Raw genomic sequence first — 22,812 nt, 5'->3', positions numbered from 1 at the left:
GGGCAGCGCAGCAAGAGCAGCGTCGTACTGTAGTGCCGTGTGCGTGGAGTGGGAGAGCTGACCTCGGGTGAAGCGTCCAGGAAAGCAGAAAACCAACCCTTTTACAGCCATTCTTTCCGGCACCCTTGGCAAAAGGCGCCACAAAATGGCATGCTGTTGCGTCTCGCTTGCATGAAGAGGACGTGAAGGAGGCGGGGCAGGCCTAGAAAATGTAACCTGTCGCGGGAGGTGAAACCGCGCATTCTGCCCAGCCAGAGCCGTCGATTCACACCAAAGGAGCCTGTCGTTCCCTCAGTAATTAGTGGTGTGTATGTAGTAGTAGTGGCCATGGTCGTGGTCGTGGTCGTCGTAGCGGCAGTGGTAGTCGTCGAGTCGAGTGAAAATTTGCATTCCACCACCTCGTTTTGTACTGGGGAGGCGTCGTATGTCTCAACCAATTGCGCTTCTTCAGTCTTGCTACCTGTGTTGGCCTGTCCATTGCTTATTCTGTTGTCCTGACCTTTGTTTTCGGGGCACGCTTTCATTTGATGCAGACTGTCGGCGTACGATCTAATATCGATTGAGGAGAGGACGAGAACCACGAAAACGACAGCGACAACGACGTCGTAGAGGATACACCTGAGACGGGAAGCAAGTCGCAGTACGTGGTGGTTGGTGCCAGTGCCTTCGCCGCAGTCCGCCATCTGCTTTCTGCTCGCTCTCTCATTAGCCAGTAGCCATCTGCCATCTGCCATCTGCCCAGCCAGGACACAAAGGGAGGCGGAATTGTCGAAACGGTCGGACTGTTCATTATAGAGAGAGAGAGTGGATGGAGTCTGCAAAAGGACAAACAACACAACCTTCACGGCCGGTCTGATATTAAAAGGCATCCATCCATCCCCATCCGCCCCCTCCCCCGCCGCCTCCGCTACTACACACAGGACAGGACCAGCACACCCCATTTTCACATTTCCATTAGCCAACTGCTTACCTCACGCCAACTAACTCTCTCCACCTCTGCAACTTTATCTTTGCTATTCTATTTTCCATTATCAAACAGTTCGACACACGCTTTTGCACTGCCAGGTTCCGGCGCTCTGGACGATCCCTTTGCACGCGCGTTTACCACCACCACCAAACCCTACCGGCCCCAGCCCTATCGATATCCGCGCCTACTGTTCGCCTTGCGCGGACGGGAGGCCCGCTTGTGCTTTGGTCTCTCGTAATATATCCCCCGAAACTCGTTCCTCTCCTGCAGATGGGAGATAGCACTCAGCAAGACATGCCTTCTGCCGTGGGCAAGAAGGACCCAGAACGCGAACCTTCATCCGGCTCAGTCTCCTCCACTCCCGAACCTGATCCCGAAACCTACACTCAGGAAGAGCCTCAGCAGCAAAAGCGTAAAGGTGGACGTAAACCCGTGAGCTCATTCCTACCCCTTGTGTCTTAGTGTAGCAAGGTCTCGCAGACTGCAGCTAACAAAGCGTTGTCAGATATATGCTACTTCCGAGGAGCGCAAGCAGCGTAACAGGCAAGCTCAGGCTGCCTTCCGCGAGCGAAGAACTGAATATATAAAGCAGCTGGAAAGCACCATCAAGCACCATGAAGAGACGCTACAAAATCTGCAGCAGAATCACCGCACCGCCGCCGACGAATGCCTTATGCTTAGATACAAGAATTCGCTTCTGGAGAGAATCCTGCTAGAGAAAGGTCCTTTATATTGCCTCACCGTCTCCCGAGACATCTACACAATTGAATGTCACTGACGGTATGCTAGGCATTGACGTGCAAGCCGAACTGCAAGCAAAGACTGGAAGTCCCAATCTAGGCCCGGTCCAGGCACCCCCAGCGAACACATCGCCTGCGCAGCCACCCATGCGTAGTGCTATCATGAATAACCATAGGCAGCGTCGTTCTCTTGTAGGCATGCCACACAAGCTGGAAGGTGTACCGGCAATGGCACTTGGTCAACATGAAGTTGCTATGACGAACCGTTCTCCGCTATCACAGCCGACATCGGCTTCACACCTGTCCTCGCCAGCCACGACTGCAACCAAGTCTCCCAACTTCATGCCAGTGTCCAGTGCCATACACTCTCCCAACTTTGGTCCCCTTGGCCCGCAGCAACATATGCGACAGACGCAGCAACCTCCAAGATCCCAGTTCAACCAGATACAGCCTCCGCCCCAGCGACCCTCGGTCATAACGGCTCAACAGAGTCCAAGTGGTATGACAAGTGGAGGAAACAACGTAATGTCGGGTAATACGAGCGCTGCCACCGGGCACTATTACCCTTCACCGTTTCAGAGTCATATGGATCAACTCGGCAAGCTGTCCCGCCCCCGTGCCTTTCTTTGGCATAGAACTCTGTTCGTCCTAGACTTATTCCGTGAGTACAGAGCAAGAGTACGACGCCCAAGCCGATATGCTCGACGAGCAAGACCCCGCCGAACATGCCGCGGGCCCCGGCCCTTTCCCGAATCACTACACGACGCCGCAACTTGCACCGCAACAGTCCCCGCACGGGTTACCGAATCCACCTGTGCCGAATTCGAATACACAAACCTTCCAATCGCCGGTCGCTATGCACCCGACCGATACGAATGGCAATTTTCAGAACATCAACAACCAGATGTTCGATTCCTACGATCCCATGCTAGACGCAGATCCATTTGGTCTCTCTGCAAGCATGCACTTCCCAACACAATTCCAATACGAGTCGAGATAAAGGCAGGGGTGATGAAGGGCGGTTGCAGATTTTGCTTGACTTTAGCGGGCGTTTATGGACAGAGGCGGTTTCAAAAAGGCAAAGATACGGCGCGCAAAAGCTTGGGAAGCGCGATTACAATTCACGACTGCATGAATGAACAGGGACAGTCATGGAAAGGCGTCATGAAAGAATTTAGCACTCAATTGAACATATGGCTCGGATTGCCGTTTTTCCGACCATGCTCAAGGTCAGCATACTTCAGTGAGCGACAATCAGCCGAAACGCTTGTTCCATTTGTATATATGTACCATTCTTACCACGTTCGAGTCGTCAGAACGAACGTCTTCATCATCAGTGTCTTGGCACAGCTGTGGCGCAGGTTACGTGCAGTTTTACCTGTGTTTCTGCTTGTCAGAATCATCATTTAGTGTGCTTGCGTCTACACAGTAGAAGGGGTTCAAAGGCCGGACAATGTTTGATCTATATGGAATGATGTGCCGTGAAACGTACCTTGGTAGTAGCTTCATGCGGGGTGCCCTAAAACTTAACGATAGCAGGTCGAGCGACAACGCAATAAATCTTCAGCCTCTCAATCAGATGATGGCTCCTCTATTTGCATTACTTCGTTACAAGCAATTTCTACATAAACATTTCAATCAAGCATGGCTGCCTGACTATCCTGCCTGCGAACATATTGAGGGCGGCACCTTGTGCGACTTGACGCAAACGGGCAATCCATTCAGATTAAGCGAGCAGCCACACCCTGCCTAATTTCGTCGTCACCAGACTTTCCGCCAACCTCGACCGCACTTTTCCCTCTGCAACTACCTGCATCCTCATCTTCGCCCCGAGAGTTCCGATCCTTTTCTTTGGGATCAGCTCTCACTTCATCTTTTTTCTTCGGATCAGATTGAGTGTCGAAAAGGGAAAAGCGCGGAAGGCGCTTGAACTCCCCATTCATCATGACTACTCAAGGCATCGTGTCCAAGGTGCGTTGATTAAGCTCATTGTCATGTGCCGACACATACGATTTGCCATTGCATGCTCAATCGTGTCTCTCGAAAGTTCCATCACTGACTTTGGTTTTTGTCGCAGAACCTCTACGAGCTTCTAGGTACTTTTCCCACCACTCAGTTACCTCTTTCGAAATTTTCTCACATCCCAAACCAGGCAATGATCCCGAACTCGATCCGGACCGACCGGCAGACCCACCCGTCAAGACTGTAGACAAGCCTGCTGCGCGACAAGGCAAGCGAAATGCGCCTGCTGAGGCTCCCTCGAAAGATGCTACTGCTGCACCAAGAGGTGGACGTGGAGGCCGTGATGGTGCCACAGGCTCTGAACTAGGTCCGTACAGCCCTTCGTATAGATTCTTGAGCATTGGCTCTTGCAAGTCAGCTATCTCACATCGATTTGATACTAATCCGACATGCAGCTTTCCGTGACCGTGGCGCTGGAAGCAACCAGAACCGCAACAAGCCGACCGACGAGTTTCGATCTGATAGGCACTCCAACCGCCTCCAAGGTTTGTTTATTCATTGATCGCTTATCATCAACTATCCTGACCTGTTCTCCTAGACGGCGAGCAAAAACACTCGGGAGGCCGTGGACGTTCTCGTGGACAGGGTGGTTACCGAGGTGGTCGTGGCGGCGGTGGCCCCCGCGATGACCGTCACAGCAAGACCGGCGTCTCGTAGGCAGACCCATTTCTTCCTGATATCCCATCGTTGACATTTACAACAGTGATTCTGACAAACAAGCCGGTGCCGGCTGGGGAGGCCAGACTGGTGATGACGAGTGGGCTGATGAAAAGGCCGGCGAAGCCATTGCTAAGGCAGACGAGAAGGAAGAAGGCTTCACTCCAGATGTTGGAGATGCTGCCGACGGCCCAGTGAATGCTGAGGGTGAGACGGCTGCCGCTGCCCCTGAGCCTGAAGAAGACAAGACCAAGTCCTACACCGCATGGTTGGCTGAGCAGGAGGAGAAGCGCGCTGCTCTCGGTGCCGGTCTCGAAATCCGCAAGCCTAACGAAGGCTCCAAGAAACAACCCGAAGGCAAGGCTATCTCTCGTGAGGAGCAAGAAGACTTCATTGCCGGCTCTGGTCCCAAGGCCAAGCGTGAGCGTGCCCGTAAGGAGCGTACTCTTCTCGAGTTGGATGATCAGCGCCTTCACAGCGCCCCTCAGGACTCTGGCTTCCGTGGAGGCCGTGGTGGACGTGGACGCGGACGTGGTGATGGAGACCGTCCCCCAAGAGGTGAAGGCCGTGGCCGCGGCGATGGTAACTTCCGAGGTGAAGGCCGTGGACGTGGCGGACGAGGCCGTGGAGGTGACCGAGGCGAATTCCGTGGTGGTCGCGGTGGTCGCGGAGTCACATCCCCCAACGTCAACGACGACAAGGCATTCCCCAGCCTAGGCGCATAAACGCTAAAAGGAATCTCGATGTTGGGCCAAGATTGATGTCGAATGGCATTTCATCGATTCGTAAACCGAGCCTTGAAAAGTACTCAGATTTCTTTCCAATCTCGCATCTACAACCGGGCTTCTATGGATCTCGAAAAATGTGTGTAAAACGGGAGGAGGTGTGGTAACATACGAAACTTGGGAGTGGTAAATTAGTGGAAAATGAAAGCTTTGAATTTTCTAGTTCTCAGGCGGCCTATTCGGATAGGCTTTAGCATTCGCCGCATCCCGTGAGTTGGACGTTCCTCGCTGTGATGTTAACCTCTGCTCTGCTTTCACTATAGCCGTCCATGTAACGGACAGCGCTTGTTCCGTTTCACCAAGGATCCGCTAAAACCTAATATCAGACTTTGGCGTTCATCACGTCGGTTCTGGACTTGGACTAATGACTTGACTTCACCTGATTGGCGCGTGGCGTTGCCTGGCCGGCCATTGGCTTAATATCAAGTATGCCCCAGCGACATGGAGTTTTTGACGCGCGACTTTTCGATGGTAACGATTGCACACAACCATATCTGCTTGATGAGATGAATGTCCCTAATATGAGACACAGGTATGATAGCATAGGTAGGCAGCATGCATCGTGGGAAGGAGTAAGTCTAACTCAGGAAGCGACCTGATCGGCGAATGCGTACATCAAAGCGAAGACGACAAGCAGTGCTGCATCTAAATTACATTCTTTGGATGCCGTATTGCTCCCCTTTGTTGGTTCAAAGTAGTCAATTATGACAGACGCCATGTCTGCTGCATTTATGGCGATGGATCAGGGTTCTCGTCCACCACAGCCAGAACGTCGTATTTCTTCCAAGCAAGATATGCCCTCTACAACAGACAAAGTAACCCCGCGAGGGTCTCTCGATTCTACTCACATCGCCACCTCATTTCCCGGTAGATCACAACCCTCACTGGAGTCCCCATCAAGGACCGGCAGCTATACATTGCGGAGCTCACCTCGTTCCCAGCGTGCTGCTTCGCGGTCCTTTCAAGCTTGTCAGACGCTCAAATTGAGGAATGAAGAGTTCGGACTCGTCTTTACAGACGTGTTGGATCGACCGCAGTATATGCACTCCAAGACGAGGAAAGAAGCCACACTGAGCAGATTCAAAGATGGTATCGCGCTACCCGTGGCTCGGACTACATACAGACATGCCCTCAGGAAAAACGCGGATATCCAGATGCTTGCTCCAGACACCCCTACTACCAATGTAGAGAATCCTAGACCAGTCGCAGTACCGGCAGTTCCGCTGATCGTCCTGACGAGTGACGACGAGGATGCAGAGGAAGGAAACGCGACGCATACGAAGTCCATTCGCAACAATTTCAGTGGCAGCTCGGTGGTCAGGGACCAACACATCGAACTCAAACACGCCCCACTGTCGTCCGTCACTAAATTTACGGTGCCTGAAACGCCATCTGCCACCACTGAGAATCCTATGACACTGAAATGGCGCACCCGAGCGGCAATGCCATCATCCCCTTCTCCAAACACCGCACAGATTAAATCCTCTCTCGGGCTCCAGCCACGCGCTCCCTCACCCTGCGACTCCCCCAAGCTCGGACCGAGGCCAAATGGCAGCCCTTCCTCGCAGCGGAGCTCGTCATCGTCCACGTCGATGAATTCACGAGATCCGAAGCTCATACTGGCGCTCACACATCGCACTGCACACAATGTCATAGCCAGACTCGTGCGTCGAGATGATGCGGGTTTAGAGTTGCAGTTTGGGCCTGAAGTACGTGTTGACGGCCAGGCGGGCTGGAATTTAGATGGGCACTTGGTTGGCGGGGTGGTGGATGAGAGTGTCGTTCTTGCTACGTGTTTGGTTGTGCTGAGGGGCATGAGGGAGGGTTGGGGGGTGGTTTGAGGTTGATATATTTGGGGGAGGAGTTGGAACGTTTGGTTTATGCTTTGGGATGGCTGTCTGTCTGGGACTTTAGCGCGAGGATTGATTGACTGACTTAGGCGTTTCGAGAATACAATCGCGTCGCGATTCACCGTGGCCGAATCTTCGACGTCGGAATAAACCAAATTAGAAAAAGACCATCCACTGGATTCTATCACGCGCGGGTGCACGTTCCCGACTGTTCGGCGCTCTGTGATCATCAGAAGCAGCTCTGTAGGCACTTTCAGTGGACTTCCACAGTCCGCCGAGTATGAGGGATGGCTTACAGGGCATTTGTGAAACGTATCCATACTGCCCTTGAACCTAGCAGATATTGAAGCCTTCAAGCAAAAGGTATCATCACGCATGAAGTTTAAAAAACCTTGGAGAAGCACGTGTCATTCTAGGCATTGAAATTGATTAATTGCGAAAAGGTGAAAGCTGACTCCCAGAGAAGAAATACTCCAAGAAATTTCTGACACGATTCAAAACTAGACAGTTGCAATGGACGTAAAACTCCAGTCGACGCAAACATGTTCCCAATGAAATCCGAGGAGATCATTGATGAAGAACGACACCTGACTTACATGCAACTCATGATGAGCCCAAACACAGCTTTCTCTACATTTGCAATGCTGAACGGCTTCTCCGCCAGAGAGAACAGGTTCAACCTCAATAGGGGTTTCGGGATCCAGTCTTGCTTCTTAGTAGGAATTACGCGTCTAATATTCCGTTCTTTCCTTCGGTCATGGCAAGGACTTTGTTATGAGGGTCTTTGTAGGTAAGAAGTGTGTACTAATGGTCTTCATCTTTACGGAACCAGGCTGAACAGTGTGATGTGCTGATGGATGTTCTGCTGAAAGCTCGTGTTTACACAAGATGCAAGCGGGTGACGAGGTAGAACTAGGGTATCTACCCGGCATCTATGAATTATAGTATATTTATACGGGATTGTATTCTCACTTTCTATTCCTCTTTCTGCCGGGACAATGTAGATACTACATTTTTGGAGTGAGAAGAACCGACCCCTATGCTTGTCTGCCATCTTGCTTCTCTTCTCCAGAGCGAGAGTGCAGAGACCTTAATATCATGTCCGTGTGGGTGCTCGTTTGATAATGGTGTTTGCTATCATAGGTCACCGCCGAACGTTATCATCAGTCAGGAGGAGGCATCCAGGAGAAAGGCCCAGCATTCGCGATTTCTAGGAAGGTTGTTGCCCATATCATGGATATGCTTGTGGAGACTCGTGGTGGTTCCTCTTTACACTTCTGTGGCTGTCGAGAGGATGTTATATACAGGCTACTGAATTTATATGGACGAAGAGCTCACTTGTGAATGGAGAGATCAGCTGGTAGTGTCATGCAATGGTCTGGCCTACCCGGCATTGAGCTTCAGGGGTTACCAGTGGGTGCAGATATATAGGCCTAGCTCCTCCTGCGAGTTGCTCATACCTGTGGCGGCGCTACCGATAGAACATCTCAGATATAGGCAGTCAATTCCAGCCTCTTCCGCAAATACGGTTCATGCTGCGTTGGACCTTTGCTCACCTAAAGTGAAGGTGTAATGTGTACGTGCTTTGATTCTATCGTCGTGGACTACGGGTGCTGCGGTGTGTCCTTGCAGTATGTGCATCTATATGATAGGATGATGATGGATGGCATAGCTGTGTTACGGCGGCGACTATTGTTGCTCAGGATTATGATGATAATGTTCAGCAGTATTGCACGAGGGCGCATCTGTGACGGGTTTTAGGAGTAGCCCTGGGGTCATACTTGGCAGTCCTGTCGAAGCTGTGAACAGAGTTGATATTTTGACTTGTGTAACCTTGCTCGCCATGCTCGACTTCACGCGTGCGCTTCCAAATGACTTCCATTTCTGTCACTTGTGCTATGTGAGGAGCCATCACAGTAAGATGCCATATGGTGTCCCACACAGCGATTGATATCGAATAATAAGTGCATGAAAAAGTGGCACAAATAGAGGTCAAGGTTATGTCCGAATATCTGGTCTACGAGCTTGTAGCAGCTATATTAGATGTATTAACATTCTTAGTACCGTTTTAAACTAAGCAGTGAGTGGCCGAGAGATCGGCTGAACGAGGCTATTTAATAGCAATCGACAGCAACAAAGTACGGCGAGTCGTGTAAAGTTCACGCGTAACAAGGGATATCGACACAGTCGGTTTGGCATCCATGATAGTAGTACGGGTTATGTAAGCCTCACGACTATCAAGTGATATAGACGACTGTCGATTTATCGCTGAGCCTTAGTGTTGAGGAGATGCAAATTTACAAGTATATTGCTGAAGTTGCGGTTGGACGTAAGGAGACCTGGAAGATCCTTGCACCTAACCAAATTTGGACTGGCGCAAACGCGTCCTATCGCGCACCGTGTTGCGAGGGGAAAGAAACAAAGTGCTCACTTGTTTAGCTACAGTCAATTGATTATTTGGACCAATTGGTTTTAGGTTCACCTGCCAAAGAACCTGGCGTCCCTCTCTTTGGTATTTCTACAACGTCATCGTATTTTGATCTCCGTTTCCCTCTGTTGCTGAGCCACACTTTCTTTGCACGCAACTCTTTTCACACATGCGCACCCACATGTGATAAGTTGAAGTCAAGTGCAAGCGGTGTTCTCACTTTCGTCCACGACCTGAAGTCGTGTCTGTGCAAGCCTACTGAAACTGTGCCCGGCCATGGATTCAGATCAAGCGTTCCACAATCTTGCACTTTCCTTGAGGCCCAAGTTACCAGAAAAACCTTCACGTTACTGGGTCGCGATTCTGTATCACACCAAGAAGCCAGAAGATGTCAAGGGAGAAAATGACTTCATGTGGGTCAAGTGTCACGGCGTCAGTATAGAACAATTATTACTTGTATGGTTGGCATTACTGATGAACCCCAGAGAATCACAATCAAGACTATCAAAAAATCCTACGTGGAACGCCACGCTATGAATCTGATTCTCAAATTCGGTGACACAGACCAGCAGCCAACTGAAGAAACGCCTCTGTCATCTCTCAACAAATACAAAGACAACCTGGTGGTCGTCCGAGCTGTCGAAGTCTCAGCTGCGTCCGAGCATGACCTGTCAGCAGCTTCCCTTATCCAGCCGTCGAGTAGCGCTCCTTTAGGCCAGGAGCCCTTTGGTCACAATACGCCTGCCACTAACGGTATGAAGCAGATTAACAGACATGAACGTGCCCACCAGGCCTTAAACGTAATGGAAGAATCGGGTGATGACCCCCAAGCTCACATTGATGACTCTGGTGACGCCGAAGAACTTAACGACCGAAAATATCAATTACCGTCACCTGCAGTGAAAAAGGAACGGAGTTTGTCGCCCAAGTTTGAACCTGCGGTGTCTAGACAGCCCAGCCAGGCCTCCGACTCCGACATGAATGATCCGCAAGATTCATCCGGCAATGTTGGCAAGGAGCGACACATGTCTCTTCAGCAGCTGATGAAATCTCCCCTGCCAGAGACCCTAGAGCGCGGAGTCCAGGAGGCGGTTCAGCTACTCGAGAAGCTCAAATTGGCTCTGCGGAAGCAGTCTGCTGAAAAGAATATTGCCGACGCAGACAACTGGACGACCTCGATAACCAATCTCCAAGAGCAAGCCGTCCGCACTCGCACAGTTGTTGGTGTGGTCGGGAACACTGGAGCCGGCAAGAGCTCTGTTATCAACGCTATGCTGGACGAAGAACGTCTCGTTCCAACAAACTGCATGAGAGCATGCACTGCAGTTGTCACGGAGCTCTCTTGGAACGATGATGATGATGAGAACAAGAAATACCGAGCTGCCATCGAGTTCATCAAACCAGAGGACTGGGAAAGGGAACTGAAGGTGCTGTTCAATGACTTATTGGATCAGAATGGCCAGGTTTCTCGGGACTGTGCTAACCCCGACTCCGATGCTGGTGTTGCTTATGCCAAAATCAAGGCTGTATATCCGCAGATGACGAAGGAAGACATAGCTCGTAGTTCCGTGGCCAAATTAATGAAGTTTCCCATTGTCGCCGAAGTTCTTGGAACTACTATCAAAATCGAGAAAGCGGAGCCTGAAGGCTTTTACCGAAAGCTACAGACGTATGTTGATAGCAAAGAAAAAATCATCAAGAAAGACAAAGGAACGGGCACTGGGAAGGACAAAGAAAAGAAGGAGCCTAGGAAGACTGAATACTGGCCCCTGATCAAGGTCGTGAGGATCTTCGTAAGATCACCTGCCCTGGCCACTGGGGCTGTCATTGTCGATCTTCCCGGTGTTCAAGACTCCAATGCTGCCCGTGCTGCAGTCGCAGCGGGGTACATGAAGCAATGTACCGGCTTGTGGATCGTAGCCCCAATCACTCGGGCTGTCGATGATAAATCTGCCAAAAATCTGCTCGGAGATACTTTCAAACGACAGCTGAAGTACGACGGAACCTACAGCGCTGTTACGTTCATCTGTTCAAAGACCGACGACATTTCCATCACGGAGGCCACCGACTCCCTGGGCTTAGAAGATCGAATGTCGGAACTATTCAGCCAAGAAGACTCAATCGAGCAGACAATCAAAGAATTAGAGAAACGCCTGGTAGCCCTCAAGGACGAGAAAGAAGTTTTCAGTGAGATGTTCGACGACCAAGACGAGCTTCTCGCCGTTTGGGAACGTCTCTCGAACAAACTTGGTGATGGTGAAAAAGTGTTTCGGCCCCTCCAGAAGAAACGTAAATCGAACCTCGCGACGGACAAGCCGCGCAAGAGAAGGGCTAGCAGTGACGATGATTTCCTTGCCGATACGGATAGTGATAGAAGCAATCTTTCTGGTTCTGATTCAGAAAAAGAGGACGAGACCGAGGACCAAGAAGAAGAAAGACAACCTTTGACTGAAGAGGATATTGCCACTGAGATCAACCAGATCCGGGTTTTCAAAAAGAAAGCTCGGAGTTCAAAGGCTGAACTCGAGGATAAAATCAGACAGGTGAGGAAAGAGATCACAGCTGCTAAATTCGAGCACAACGAGGTCCAAGCGAAGATGAATACCATCTGCATTTCTGGTCGCAATGACTATTCCAGGCGCGCGATTCAATTCGACTTCGCTGCCGGTGTGGAAGAACTTGACCAAGAGAACGCAATTGAGGAAGATGAGGAGAATTTCAACCCTGATGATGAGAAGCGAGACTATGAACAGGTTGCAAGGGACTTACCCGTCTTTTGTGTGAGTAGTCGGGCGTACCAGAAGCTCTCTGGTCGTCTTAAGAAAGACTCTGCTGTGCCTGGATTCACGACTCTAGACCAGACCGAGATTCCGGCTCTACAGGCACATTGCAAAAAGCTCACCGAGGCCGGCCGTTCGTCTTCGTGTCGACGATTTCTCAATAACTTGAACCAGTTGCTGACCTCAATTAGTCTATGGGCTTCTGATGATGGTAGTGGCGCAACCCTTACAGACCAACAGAAGGTTCGAGAGGTCCTCTTCCTAAAGAAGAAGCTCGCAGAGCTAGAAAAGGTCAGTACAGATGTTTCCTCTCTTCTCAGTGAGCTAGTTCCAGGGTTGTCTTGGATACCAGGATTCTACTCGATCGATGGGTCGAAAATGGCATGCGCATTTGACTTGGGTCGTGCCGTACAAATTCGTACTTCAACTCGCATGGCTAATGATACTTGACTCAACGTCTACGGTATCACAGTTTCATCTTTCAACCTCCAAATTTCAAATTTCAAATTTCAAATTTCAAATTTCACATTTCATATTTCATCAAGTCAATTGCTTGACACTCTCTTTATCTAGAACTGCATTGTTCGCATTTCAACGAATGTCTCATATGATGAGGAAGCGCATTTGATATATCTCTTTCCTTAGCACTCAACCTGGTTCAATGGATAGCAGACAGGTCTCATCTATAAAACGTGTCTTTCATTCTAACCTCATCACTTGTGCTGATCTGTGATTCCGTAGGCTCTCGAGGAAGCGGTTTCGACATGCGTTAAAGAAATCAATAAGGCTCTCATCGAGAACATCTATGACAAATATGAAAAGGCTACAGATATCGCCATCGAAGCTTCGGTGGGGACTGCCGCGAAATGGGGGGCTCATAGAGCTGAAGGCGGCCTGTATTGGGCCACATATAAAGCTACGGTACGGCGCAGTGGTATGTACAATGGGGCTGCTGGCGCGCGTGACTTTAACGCTGAGCTGTGTGAGCCGATGATAGTGTATCTTGCGTCAGGGTGGGAGAAGACCTTTCAAAGACACCTCCCACGGGTTCTTGAAGCCTACAAGAAGGATGCCGGCAGGCAGCTCCAGTGTTTCCATGATGCCATAGGTGCTCGCGCCCACGAGAAAGGTCTTGGTCTTTCCAGAATAGAATTGCTGGCCCGGCAGATTGGCAACCATCAGGCGTTGCTGCAGGACCACACCCAAAAGGTCCTCGCCGCCATAAACGAACGCCAACGTGAGGTGAATCGCGAATTCACTCCAGTCATCACTGCAGCTATGGAAGTCGCATACACGATCTGCACAAATGAGTGCGGCACGGGCTCGTACGCTCGGATGAAGGCTGCGATGCTCAATCACGTCGAGAAGGCGCGTTCGAACATGTTCATGGATGCTGTAAAGGGGGTTGAAGAAAGACTCGCCCAAATGTGCCGAGATGTTGAGGAGTTTTGCGCAAATCAGAGTGACTATGTATGGAGGTCTATGCAACAAGACTACATGGGCATCATCGCCGGCGTACAAGTTGACAGTGCCGCACAGGTTTCCAGCGCTGAGCGGAAAATCAGGCGAAGGGTCAAGGACCTCCTCGACAATTTCAATGAGGCTTTTGACAGAATTTTATGCGGCGGACAACAGCCCGAGACAGAAGTTGCAGGAGAAGATCTCACCACGCAACTTGGCGACGATGGTCAAGTTTCTCAGGACGCGGCGGATCCAACACAATCTATAAAGTATGAGACCGCAGACCATGAAGATGCGCCCGACGACTTCAACGACGTCGACGAGATTGTTCCAGCGACGGATATGGACGACGTCAATGACTATCAAGCAAATCCAATGTTGGCTGAATGGTTAAATGGCAGTTTTTGACACCGTAGGAAATTTCCCGACATTGGATACATTTCTGCCGAGAGGACACGACCCTAATCGGCTCTACACAACTCGCACTCTTCTTGGAAAGCTCTCTCCTGACGAACACGTTGGCTAGGAAAAGTCATTTTGGCCAGCTCCGAGTCTGATTCCCAACACTAATAACTCCCTTGGAACCTCCGATGATGCCCGTCAGGAAGGAACCAAGATGCCTTGCCATTCCACGATCTCTATTCCAAGACTGTACATGCTTGTTCGACATTTTCTCCTGTACTCTTTTGTTTCTCTGTTGTACAAAACATATACCCACCCACCCATCCATTCAAGCGAAAGGAAAAGGAAAGAAGAGAAAAGCGAACCATGAAAAGTTTGCAGGGCGGCTTGTTCATTCTTCGGTTCTATTCTTTGATATCCCTCCCCTTGCATGTCATTCAAAATCTTAGTGGTCTCATTGCTATGCTACGATATCCCTGTCCTGCCCGAGAGCTTCAGATCAGACGTGTTTGAGTTCAGGATTATAGGATTATATTCTTCTTGTTGCCGTTGTCGTCATCGACGTTGTAAGGACACTGGGTCCCAGTCACCCGGCCTAGCTAGCTAGAGTAACGATTATTCTACTGTTGGATAAACTTTCGCAGAGGTCTTGTCCAGGCTTAATCCTGGCATGCACAATTAAGGTAAGCACTTAGAAAGGACAACAGTGAAGCTAGAATGGAAGAACGCTCTATGCAACTATTTTTGAAGCCTGCATCATTGAGTCATTACTAATGCTCAACAAGGACGGCAACAGAAGTCTATCAACAAAAGAGAAAATGAGCAACAATGGTGATTTAGTACAGCGAGCGGAAATGGCTGTGGGGGAGGTGAATGTAGAGAAAGAAGTCTTGAATGCTCCAGCAGTAGTGTACATGCGACCAAACCAGTAGATGAACAAAAGAAGAAGATTCCCATATCCTTTATCTTTCCACTGATTCAGCTAGCCAGCCTTTAGAGTATCATGTCTGCGCCGTCCTCTACACGACCACCGCGCTCATCATTACACTCCCATCTGCACGACCCTGAGACCTGTTCCAGTATTGACCGGAGCGAGTCATTTATTTGAACTTCTTGCCGAACATGAGGAGCTGGACTTGGTCGTAGATGGAGAGCACACCAGCACCGGCAACACCACGGAGGATGTTGGCACCAGCGCCCTTGAACAGAGACTTGACACCCTCAGCGGCGACAATCTTGCGGGCGGCATCCATAGACGAAGTGTACTTAACGGCCTAGTATGATGTCAGAATTGCGAATAATTGAGAGTTGCTTCACTTGATACATACCTCACCAGACGTCATCATCATACGACGACGGATAGTGTCGAGAGGGTAGGAAGCGATACCAGCACCAGTAGTGACAGCCCAACCGAGAGCGAAGGAAGCGAAGAAGTTACCCTCAAGGGAACCGACAAGGACAACAGGCTTGATAGAGTCGTACATTCCGAAGTACAAACCACGGTAAACGACTATACCGAGAACGGAGGGCATGAAACCACGGTAGAGACCAGCGATACCATCGGAGGCCAGAGTCTTCTTGTAAACGTCTACGAGACCGTTGAATTGACGGTCACCACCCTTCTTAGCGTTCTTAGCGTCATTGGCAAGACGAGTACGGGCATAGTCGAGAGAGTAAACGAAGAGAAGAGAGGTGGCACCGGCAGCCTATATGCTAGTGGTCAGTGATATTTCAGGCAAGATATCCATCTCAAATGCTTCACTTACACCACCGGAGGCCAAGTTGCCCATCATCCACTTGGCGTAACCATCACGCTCCTTCTTGTACGCGAACATTGACTTGTAGGTGTCACGGAAAGCGAAGTTTAGGGCCTGAGTAGGGAAGTAACGGATGACGTTGGCAGTGTTACCTCTCCAGAGAGAGATAACACCCTCACCAGCAGTTGTACGACGGAAGCAGTCGGCGATACCATCGTATTTGCGGTCAAGACGACCAGACTTCAACATCTCATCCTGGAACGATTGTCAGTACAGGTTTGAAAATAGGCTAGCATTGATGGCACTTACCTGGTTCTGAATGAGAAGCTTGACACGCTCAATGGGAGCGGCGGCGGTTTTCGAGACGGCAGCGGAGACACCACCCACTATAGATAAGGCGTCAGCATGTCGACAACGTATTGTGTTGCAATCCAAATGTATCCAATCATTTCAGGAGATCAAGGCGATCCTCCAGAGTGATGTCAATTGACAGGTGAAGGCGACGTACTCAAGAAATCGACGACAAAACCCTGATAATGTTGTTAGCTGCTGGTCATGGTCGCGCGCAAAGAAGTAAAGGTCAGGATCGACAGCATTGCCAATGCCATTCATCTCCACACAACCCGTTGAAGCTTTACGATCAATTGTAAAAGAGCTACCGCGAGCGATTGCTGAATGTAGATAGGATGTGACAATTGTCGTTGCTGTCAAATTGCAGACTAAGATCGAGAATCAGTGAGCTTACCGGCATGCCCATGAAGGACTTGTCCTGCTGGACGACTTCGCCCTTCTTGTCTGACATTATGACAGCTATGTAAAGACTTCTAACGAAAGAAAGTCGAAAAGGTTGAGGGGAGATGGGATGGAGATGAAGTGAGAATGGAAGAAAGTTGCTTTGGAGGGTTTTGTAGGGAGGAGCGAGTGAGAAAGATTTTGCGGCAGGGTTAGGCTTAGCCGCCTTGACCTAGCTCGGAAAAATCCGGGCCGAAGTCCTGAGCAGAAGAGGTCTATTACTAGCCATTCACAGCCATATCAGCGTTTTTGCCCCCGTTGCTGCGAGACCGCATACCTCGGACTGTTATTCTCTCAACCTTCCAATTTGCGGCCGAAACATATTAAGGCTGGAACCTTTCTCCCTTCTCGTGCGATTCGATTCTGCTAGCAACCTTAGGAGTGTTCTGCCCAGCACTGCAGACATGAGTACCATCTTTATTGCTCTTCCAGCCTTTCCATCTTTCCGACCCACTACAAACCCCCTGTCCGCGGTCCGCGCCAATCGCTACCGAACAAGGAGCCGTGCCATTTATCATTATGGGCGTGAGGTATTAATTAGGGACTGATATAAAGCTGTTACAAACAACAGCAGCCTTATGAACACACACCATGACTCTCATGGAAATACGTTCCTTATCGTTGTTCGATCTTGAATCTTCCATACGCTCTATGGCAGGATTCTTGCACCTAATGTAACTGCCGACTTGAGACCTAGTAAAGCTGTAGGCCTAATACGTAACCTATCAACATCAGAGTACCAGAGTGCACACAACATGTATTCAACATTCAATCCCACCTAAGTCAGGTTCTTTCATGCTCATCGGCCATGGCTATTATCGCCGATGTCAATTAAAGCGTTCAACTTAATCCACACATTCGAGCTCCGCACAGGACCTCTCATGAGACGCAGCTGATAAATGGGTCAGTGAGTTCCTGATTCTATCGTTGCGCCAATGACTGCCGCCCTTGGAGAAATTGGGCCGTAGAATCGGGAACTGATTGATGACTTGTGGTGGTGGAGCTATGTCAACCACTTGATGTGGCAAACTATCTGGGTTTGTCCGATGCATGCTTAGAATACTGGACTGTTCAGGTATATGTATATATATATATATGTGTGTGTGTTGGTAGTTTCGGGTAGGCTTGCACATTCCGATCGTGTCCGTTAGTTCACGGGCATCACGTGCCCCCCTAATCCGGGCTTTCCCCTATTTAGTCGATTTGAGCATCATCATGAGCGCCCGTGCGTCGCTCGCGGCTGCTTCGTTTCCCGACGGGACAAAGTCGAACGATGGTTAAGTCAGCCTGCATCGCTACAATTCCAAGTATTATTCATACTCTTTCCGCCTCTCATCGCGTTTCTTCTTTCTTTGGCTGATCAATTCGTTCCATCTGTCAATTGCTGTATATCCCTTCCGCGTGTCGCCTGTGCAGCGTTGACATAGACTGCGCGCTCAAACGTGATGGCTCCGAAAACGTCGAAAGCGTCATCGACAGCCGCACCGTCTGAGAAACATGGATATGAGTTCATGGGCCCGTACGTTAACAAATCATTGGATCTTGTCATCCCTCTGCTTACATGTACAGTCCCGGTGCATTCCTCATCTCCATCGGATTGCCTATCCTTTGTTACGTCTTCGCATTTGGCTGCAACGATGTCTCTGGCTGTCCAATTCCATCATTGCTTCACCCGACGGAATTCAACATCGAAGATCTAAAGCGGGACATCGGATGGAAAGGTATAGAGTCAATCATCAACCTGCAGTCTATCTTAGCTACGGTCGGGTGGTATATTTACCTCCTGACTTTGACGAGATTTTTACCTGCAACTGAGATTGAAGGTGTTGAACTTGACTCTGGTGGCAAACTGAAGTATCGACTTAACAGTGAGTGTTATCAGATTGACTCCCACACAAAACTAACTGCTACAGCCTTCAATATCCACGTCTTTACGCTCGCAATTGCAGCGGCAGGTACCCTCTATCAGGGCGCTGACTGGCCGATCTGGGTATTCTTATGGGAAAACACGATCCCACTTCTTACTACTAACCTTGTATTTGCGTATGCATTGGCTACTTTTGTCTATATACGGTCTTTCAGTGTCAAGCCAGGCAACAAGGAGCTCCGTGAGCTCGCCAAGGGTGGACAAAGTGGCAACATGCTATACGACTGGTTCATCGGACGCGAACTCAATCCCCGCATCACTCTTCCAGTCTTCGGCGAGATTGACATTAAGTCATGGATGGAGCTACGTCCTGGTATGATTGCATGGGTTGTTATCAATCTGTCAAACATTGCTGCGCAATATCGCCACTATGGTCATGTGACAGATTCGATTCTGTTCATCACGTTTGCTCAGGCCTTCTACACACTTGATGGCCAATACATGGAGCCTGCTATCCTCACTACTATCGATATAATCGCTGATGGATTTGGCTTCATGCTAGCTTTCGGGGATGTGCCATGGTTGCCGTTTACTTACAGCATCCATACTCGTTACTTAGCTGTTCATCCCGTTCAGCTCGGTCCGCTTCGACTGCTGGGTGTCTTTGCCGTTCAGGCTTCCGGCTATGCACTTTTCCGTGCTGTTAACAACGAGAAGAATCGCTTCCGTACCAACCCAAAAGATCCGAGAATTGCCCACCTGGAATACATTGAGACCGAATCTGGCTCCAAATTACTGACTACTGGCTGGTGGGGAACGGCCCGCCATATCAACTATCTGGGCGACTGGTTGATGAGTTGGTCCTTCTGTCTTCCGACCGCAATCGCGGGATATGTCATTGAGCGTGACTCAATCGCTGGTATTCTAGGACCTAAGAAGGTCGTTCCGGGTGAAGCAAAAGGATGGGGAATGCTATTCACCTACTTTTTCATGATCTACTTTGCCGTTCTACTCATTCATAGAGAGCGCAGAGATGAGGAGAAGTGCAGACGCAAATATGGCAAGGACTGGGACCGCTATGTGGAGAAAGTTCCTTATAGAATCATTCCATACGTCTACTAAGACAATCTTGGGTGTTTTCTGGCGGTCAACATTGTATCAAACCGAATGCGGGAGAGATTGGAATACAGTATACTAGGCACAGGGAGAAAATCCGAAAGATTCTGACATTATGTATCATAAGCTAATCATCATACTGCTGGAGACAGCAAGATAGGAGGAAGAGTGGTAATACACTCAGGCATCAGACACTAGGCATCAATATTTAGGTAGAAGCGGTACTAGCGTGAAAATGATGTTTCAGAGCCACAATGATGTCAATGGACATGCATGCCAGGGTCCACGTCCACGATTCTACCTGACAAACGAACACTATACATCAACCTGTCGACCCTAGCAATTACAGCAAAGACAACCCTGCCACAGATGTCCTAGATTTTTTTTACTTTTCCGCAAATTCCTCAGATCCAACACTTCCGCCGTTCTTTTGCATCTCACCATCATGCCTCCGATACCAATCCACCTTCACGACCCAATCAACCCGGAGGTTTCATCCACCGAGGCTTCTACGACGGCAGGAAAAGCGAGTGGCATTACTCCCCAAACCGCTCCTCCACCAACCCGTACCATAGAGATACCTACACCTACGACAACTTCAAACACTTACAGCCCGGCTCCTCCTGCGGCGCCCCAGCCTGCCTCACGTTACATTCCCGCGGCCACAACTGCCTTGACCACATTGTCATCGCAGCAAAATGCCGACACACCGCCGCCTCCGCAGCCAGGGGCAGTACCTATACCACCTCAGTCAGCCAATGTGGTAGAAAAGGTTGTCGCCGTAACGGAGACGCGCTCACTCCCACCTCAAGCATCTCTTCCGCCTCCAACGGATAGTCAACTGTCTGGCAAGTCAACAATTCCATATCAGCCTGCGCAATATCAAGGCTCAGGCTCAGGTTCAACATCACTTCCTCTCGGAACTGCGAAGCTTTCGTCGCAGCCACGACAGCCATGGCAGAGTCCTATCGAGCATCCTCCGGGATATGTGCAGAACTACCGCGCATTCGAAGATCCTCCTGAATTACGAGAGGCAGCAAGGCGAGAGAGTGAGCTTGGTGGCGATACTACAACCCAAGAGAGCATCATGAATGCGTTGAATACAGCGGGCGAAAGTCTGAAGAAAGGTGAAGAGGCGATATGGAAGTGGGTAGAAGGCAAGAAGTGATTGCAAATGCGCTGTGCAGCAGTGACTGATAATGGACATGCTATGAGAATAACGAACCGCAAAGACCGACTTTTGCTACGGGTAGTAGGAGAAGATTGCTCTTCGTCATCAATCTGAGTATGTGCTATGAAATAACCTATAGTCCCCTATCAGGATGCTTTCTATCATGCACAAGCAAAGGCAGAAGTCTACCAATGGCCTCACATCTGACAACGGAGATATAGGACTTAAGTGTCTTATATGCGAGAGAAAGTGGGGTACGGCTGATGCCAAGAAGCGTATAATGATCCTCATTCAGCTCTGCCAGATCTACATGATCATTGATATAATGTAGGGTCGCCGTAGCTTAATAGCAGAAAGAACGATATTGTATGAAGCGGAGCGTTGTAACCTTTATCACTAGGTAGGCAACACATATTGCTTGCAGAACCCATACAAATACCTCTATAAGTTTCAACAACTTTCTCGCTATCTCTGTTAATATCGACCTAGATTAGTGCGGAGTTCTTCTCTTCGCGGTTCCGGAACCTCCCTTCGAGATCAAAGCCTTGTACAGAACATACTGCATTATGACCTCTGAAACTCCTGTCTGGCTGATCACAGCCACATCCAACGGCTTTGGTAAAGGCATCGCAGAACTTGCTCTGGCTCGTGGTCACAGAGTCATAGCCACTGCTCGCAATACAGCAAAGATTGCTGGTCTTAAAGAATCCGGCGCATCAACTCTTGCTCTGGATGTAACTTGGCCGCTTCCCCAGATCAAGGAGACAGTAAAAGAAGCCCAAAAGATCCATGGTAGCATCGACATCCTAGTTAATGCAGCAGGCTACATTCTTGAAGGCGCAGTCGAGGAGACGAGTCCGGAAGAAACGCTTGCTACCTTCAACACGAACGTTCTGGGCATGCTAAACGTTACAAGGGCTGTATTGCCGTACATGCGAGCGCAGAGGAGCGGAGTCATGGCTATCTTCGGCTCTTTGGGATCTTGGACTGGCGGGGCCGGCTTTGCAAACTACGCAGCGACAAAATGGAGCTGCAGCGCGATAGCCGAGAGTTTGCGTCCGGAGCTAGAGGGCCTCGGGATCACAGCGACAGTCATCGAACCGGGATACTTCAGATCTAATTTCTTAAGCTCTGACGCAAAAGTCAAGAGCGAGGTCGAGATTCAGGACTATACGGATACTGCGACAGGAGAAGTGAGGAGATTGCTGGCTCAGGTTGGCGGTAACCAGCCAGGAGATGTGAAGAAGGGGTGCGAGGTCATTGTCGATGTGTTGACTGGGAGCGGCGAGACTGGAAAGAAGGGTATACCTCCAAGGCTTGTACTAGGAAGTGATTGTCAGGAGACGATTCGCGAGAAGTGTAGGGCTACGCTGGCGCTGTTAGATGAATGGAAGGACATCAGCTACAGTACCGACTATGCTAAGGGACAGTCTGCCTGATATACAGAGAGAATAGTAGCGGCTTCGGGTTTGTTGTTCACTTTGATGCATAAACTGAGGTTCAGATTCAATAGCCACGCAGCCTCCATACGAAGTAGACACTCAGTATCTAGGGATCCAGACGCTCCACAACACAACTTTTTTCGCGATAAACATGCAGCCCAAAATAGACACAAACATTGTACGCCCAAATTCCAAACACCCCCACGATATCCATAATCTCCAGCAGAGTTAGCGTGTGTCCACGGCCGCGGAGATGTTCGCGTCCAGCCACGAGCGCGCCACAACGCTTTTAAACACCACAACAATCTCGGCCCAGACCCTCTTTACTATCTCAATCCTCACATCCACAGATTGCTTTCCCTTATCAGTCGCGACGCCACTTTGGTGACGATCTGCGAGCTTGCGACGCTGCGAACCGCGGAGACGTCATGCTCGTAGTTGTCGTCACAGGCGCGTACCTGAACGGTGCCCGGGTACAGTTTTTATCATCTTACAGTAGAGTGATGGGCAGAGAAAGAGCTTGGGAATTGAACGGGGCATGAGGCTGATGCTGTAGGAGAATGAACACGGAAAAT

The 22,812-nt window shown here is 49.8% G+C and overlaps 9 protein-coding genes across 9 annotated transcripts; 7 read left to right on the top strand and 2 right to left on the bottom strand.

Moving 5' to 3' along the window:
• Window positions 1–101: 101 nt before the first annotated feature.
• Window positions 102–941, bottom strand: EJ05DRAFT_485955 (uncharacterized protein; the record flags this gene model as incomplete). The annotated part of the gene is made up of 1 exon (XM_033745494.1): window positions 102–941. The coding sequence occupies one exon, from the start codon at window positions 939–941 to the stop codon at window positions 102–104; it is 840 nt and encodes a 279-aa protein (XP_033600322.1).
• Window positions 942–1,261: 320 nt separating this feature from the next.
• On the top strand, window positions 1,262–2,707 carry EJ05DRAFT_500397 (uncharacterized protein; the record flags this gene model as incomplete). Its single annotated transcript, XM_033746989.1, has 4 exons — window positions 1,262–1,399; window positions 1,473–1,689; window positions 1,757–2,323; window positions 2,379–2,707. 4 exons carry the CDS (start codon window positions 1,262–1,264, stop codon window positions 2,705–2,707), a joined length of 1,251 nt encoding a protein of 416 aa, XP_033600321.1.
• Window positions 2,708–3,384: 677 nt separating this feature from the next.
• On the top strand, window positions 3,385–5,212 carry EJ05DRAFT_369979 (uncharacterized protein). The gene is made up of 6 exons (XM_033741135.1): window positions 3,385–3,678; window positions 3,785–3,803; window positions 3,860–4,036; window positions 4,125–4,214; window positions 4,268–4,382; window positions 4,433–5,212. The coding sequence occupies exons 1-6, from the start codon at window positions 3,652–3,654 to the stop codon at window positions 5,109–5,111; spliced, it is 1,107 nt and encodes a 368-aa protein (XP_033600320.1). The 5' UTR covers window positions 3,385–3,651; the 3' UTR covers window positions 5,112–5,212.
• A 490-nt stretch (window positions 5,213–5,702) lies between these two features.
• EJ05DRAFT_510744 (uncharacterized protein) lies at window positions 5,703–7,012 on the top strand (the record flags this gene model as incomplete). The annotated part of the gene is made up of 1 exon (XM_033748198.1): window positions 5,703–7,012. The coding sequence occupies exon 1, from the start codon at window positions 5,876–5,878 to the stop codon at window positions 7,010–7,012; it is 1,137 nt and encodes a 378-aa protein (XP_033600319.1). The 5' UTR covers window positions 5,703–5,875.
• A 2,439-nt stretch (window positions 7,013–9,451) lies between these two features.
• On the top strand, window positions 9,452–12,922 carry EJ05DRAFT_368999 (uncharacterized protein). Its single transcript, XM_033741131.1, has one exon. It carries the CDS (start codon window positions 9,908–9,910, stop codon window positions 12,677–12,679), a length of 2,772 nt encoding a protein of 923 aa, XP_033600318.1. The 5' UTR covers window positions 9,452–9,907; the 3' UTR covers window positions 12,680–12,922.
• Window positions 12,923–15,192: 2,270 nt separating this feature from the next.
• EJ05DRAFT_485950 (ADP,ATP carrier protein) lies at window positions 15,193–16,651 on the bottom strand (the record flags this gene model as incomplete). The annotated part of the gene is made up of 6 exons (XM_033745493.1): window positions 15,193–15,366; window positions 15,421–15,798; window positions 15,859–16,104; window positions 16,159–16,235; window positions 16,358–16,379; window positions 16,595–16,651. The coding sequence occupies 6 exons, from the start codon at window positions 16,649–16,651 to the stop codon at window positions 15,193–15,195; spliced, it is 954 nt and encodes a 317-aa protein (XP_033600317.1).
• A 1,279-nt stretch (window positions 16,652–17,930) lies between these two features.
• EJ05DRAFT_369695 (sterol C-14 reductase-like protein) lies at window positions 17,931–19,850 on the top strand. Its single transcript, XM_033741134.1, has 3 exons — window positions 17,931–18,160; window positions 18,211–18,509; window positions 18,555–19,850. The coding sequence occupies exons 1-3, from the start codon at window positions 18,087–18,089 to the stop codon at window positions 19,628–19,630; spliced, it is 1,449 nt and encodes a 482-aa protein (XP_033600316.1). The 5' UTR covers window positions 17,931–18,086; the 3' UTR covers window positions 19,631–19,850.
• EJ05DRAFT_369196 (uncharacterized protein) lies at window positions 19,851–21,138 on the top strand. Its single transcript, XM_033741132.1, has 2 exons — window positions 19,851–20,909; window positions 21,127–21,138. The coding sequence occupies exon 1, from the start codon at window positions 20,070–20,072 to the stop codon at window positions 20,790–20,792; it is 723 nt and encodes a 240-aa protein (XP_033600315.1). The 5' UTR covers window positions 19,851–20,069; the 3' UTR covers window positions 20,793–20,909; window positions 21,127–21,138.
• Window positions 21,139–21,361: 223 nt separating this feature from the next.
• On the top strand, window positions 21,362–22,736 carry EJ05DRAFT_492934 (NAD(P)-binding protein; the record flags this gene model as incomplete). The annotated part of the gene is made up of 2 exons (XM_033746075.1): window positions 21,362–22,224; window positions 22,688–22,736. 2 exons carry the CDS (start codon window positions 21,362–21,364, stop codon window positions 22,734–22,736), a joined length of 912 nt encoding a protein of 303 aa, XP_033600314.1.
• Window positions 22,737–22,812: the final 76 nt, after the last annotated feature.

The sequence above is a fragment of the Pseudovirgaria hyperparasitica genome (genome assembly GCF_010093815.1).
Source record: "Pseudovirgaria hyperparasitica strain CBS 121739 unplaced genomic scaffold EJ05scaffold_8, whole genome shotgun sequence".
Lineage (NCBI taxonomy): Eukaryota > Fungi > Ascomycota > Dothideomycetes > Acrospermales > Acrospermaceae > Pseudovirgaria > Pseudovirgaria hyperparasitica.
The sequence above is the reverse complement of the archived record's forward strand: the minus strand, read 5'-3'. Positions and strand labels throughout refer to the sequence as shown.

Excerpts from the sequence above, each read along its gene's own strand:
- EJ05DRAFT_369979 (XM_033741135.1), top strand. The coding sequence starts at position 3,652 with ATGACTACTCAAGGCATCGTGTCCAAG. Across the intron at positions 4,215-4,267 it reads GCACTCCAACCGCCTCCAAG|ACGGCGAGCAAAAACACTCG; the intron begins GTTTGTTTATTC and ends CTGTTCTCCTAG. Across the intron at positions 4,383-4,432 it reads CACAGCAAGACCGGCGTCTC|TGATTCTGACAAACAAGCCG; the intron begins GTAGGCAGACCC and ends CATTTACAACAG.
- EJ05DRAFT_368999 (XM_033741131.1), top strand. The coding sequence starts at position 9,908 with ATGGTTGGCATTACTGATGAACCCCAGAGAATCACAATCAAGACTATC.
- EJ05DRAFT_369695 (XM_033741134.1), top strand. The coding sequence starts at position 18,087 with ATGGCTCCGAAAACGTCGAAAGCGTCATCGACAGCCGCACCGTCTGAG. Across the intron at positions 18,161-18,210 it reads GGATATGAGTTCATGGGCCC|TCCCGGTGCATTCCTCATCT; the intron begins GTACGTTAACAA and ends TTACATGTACAG. Across the intron at positions 18,510-18,554 it reads ACTGAAGTATCGACTTAACA|CCTTCAATATCCACGTCTTT; the intron begins GTGAGTGTTATC and ends TAACTGCTACAG.
- EJ05DRAFT_369196 (XM_033741132.1), top strand. The coding sequence starts at position 20,070 with ATGCCTCCGATACCAATCCACCTTCACGACCCAATCAACCCGGAGGTT.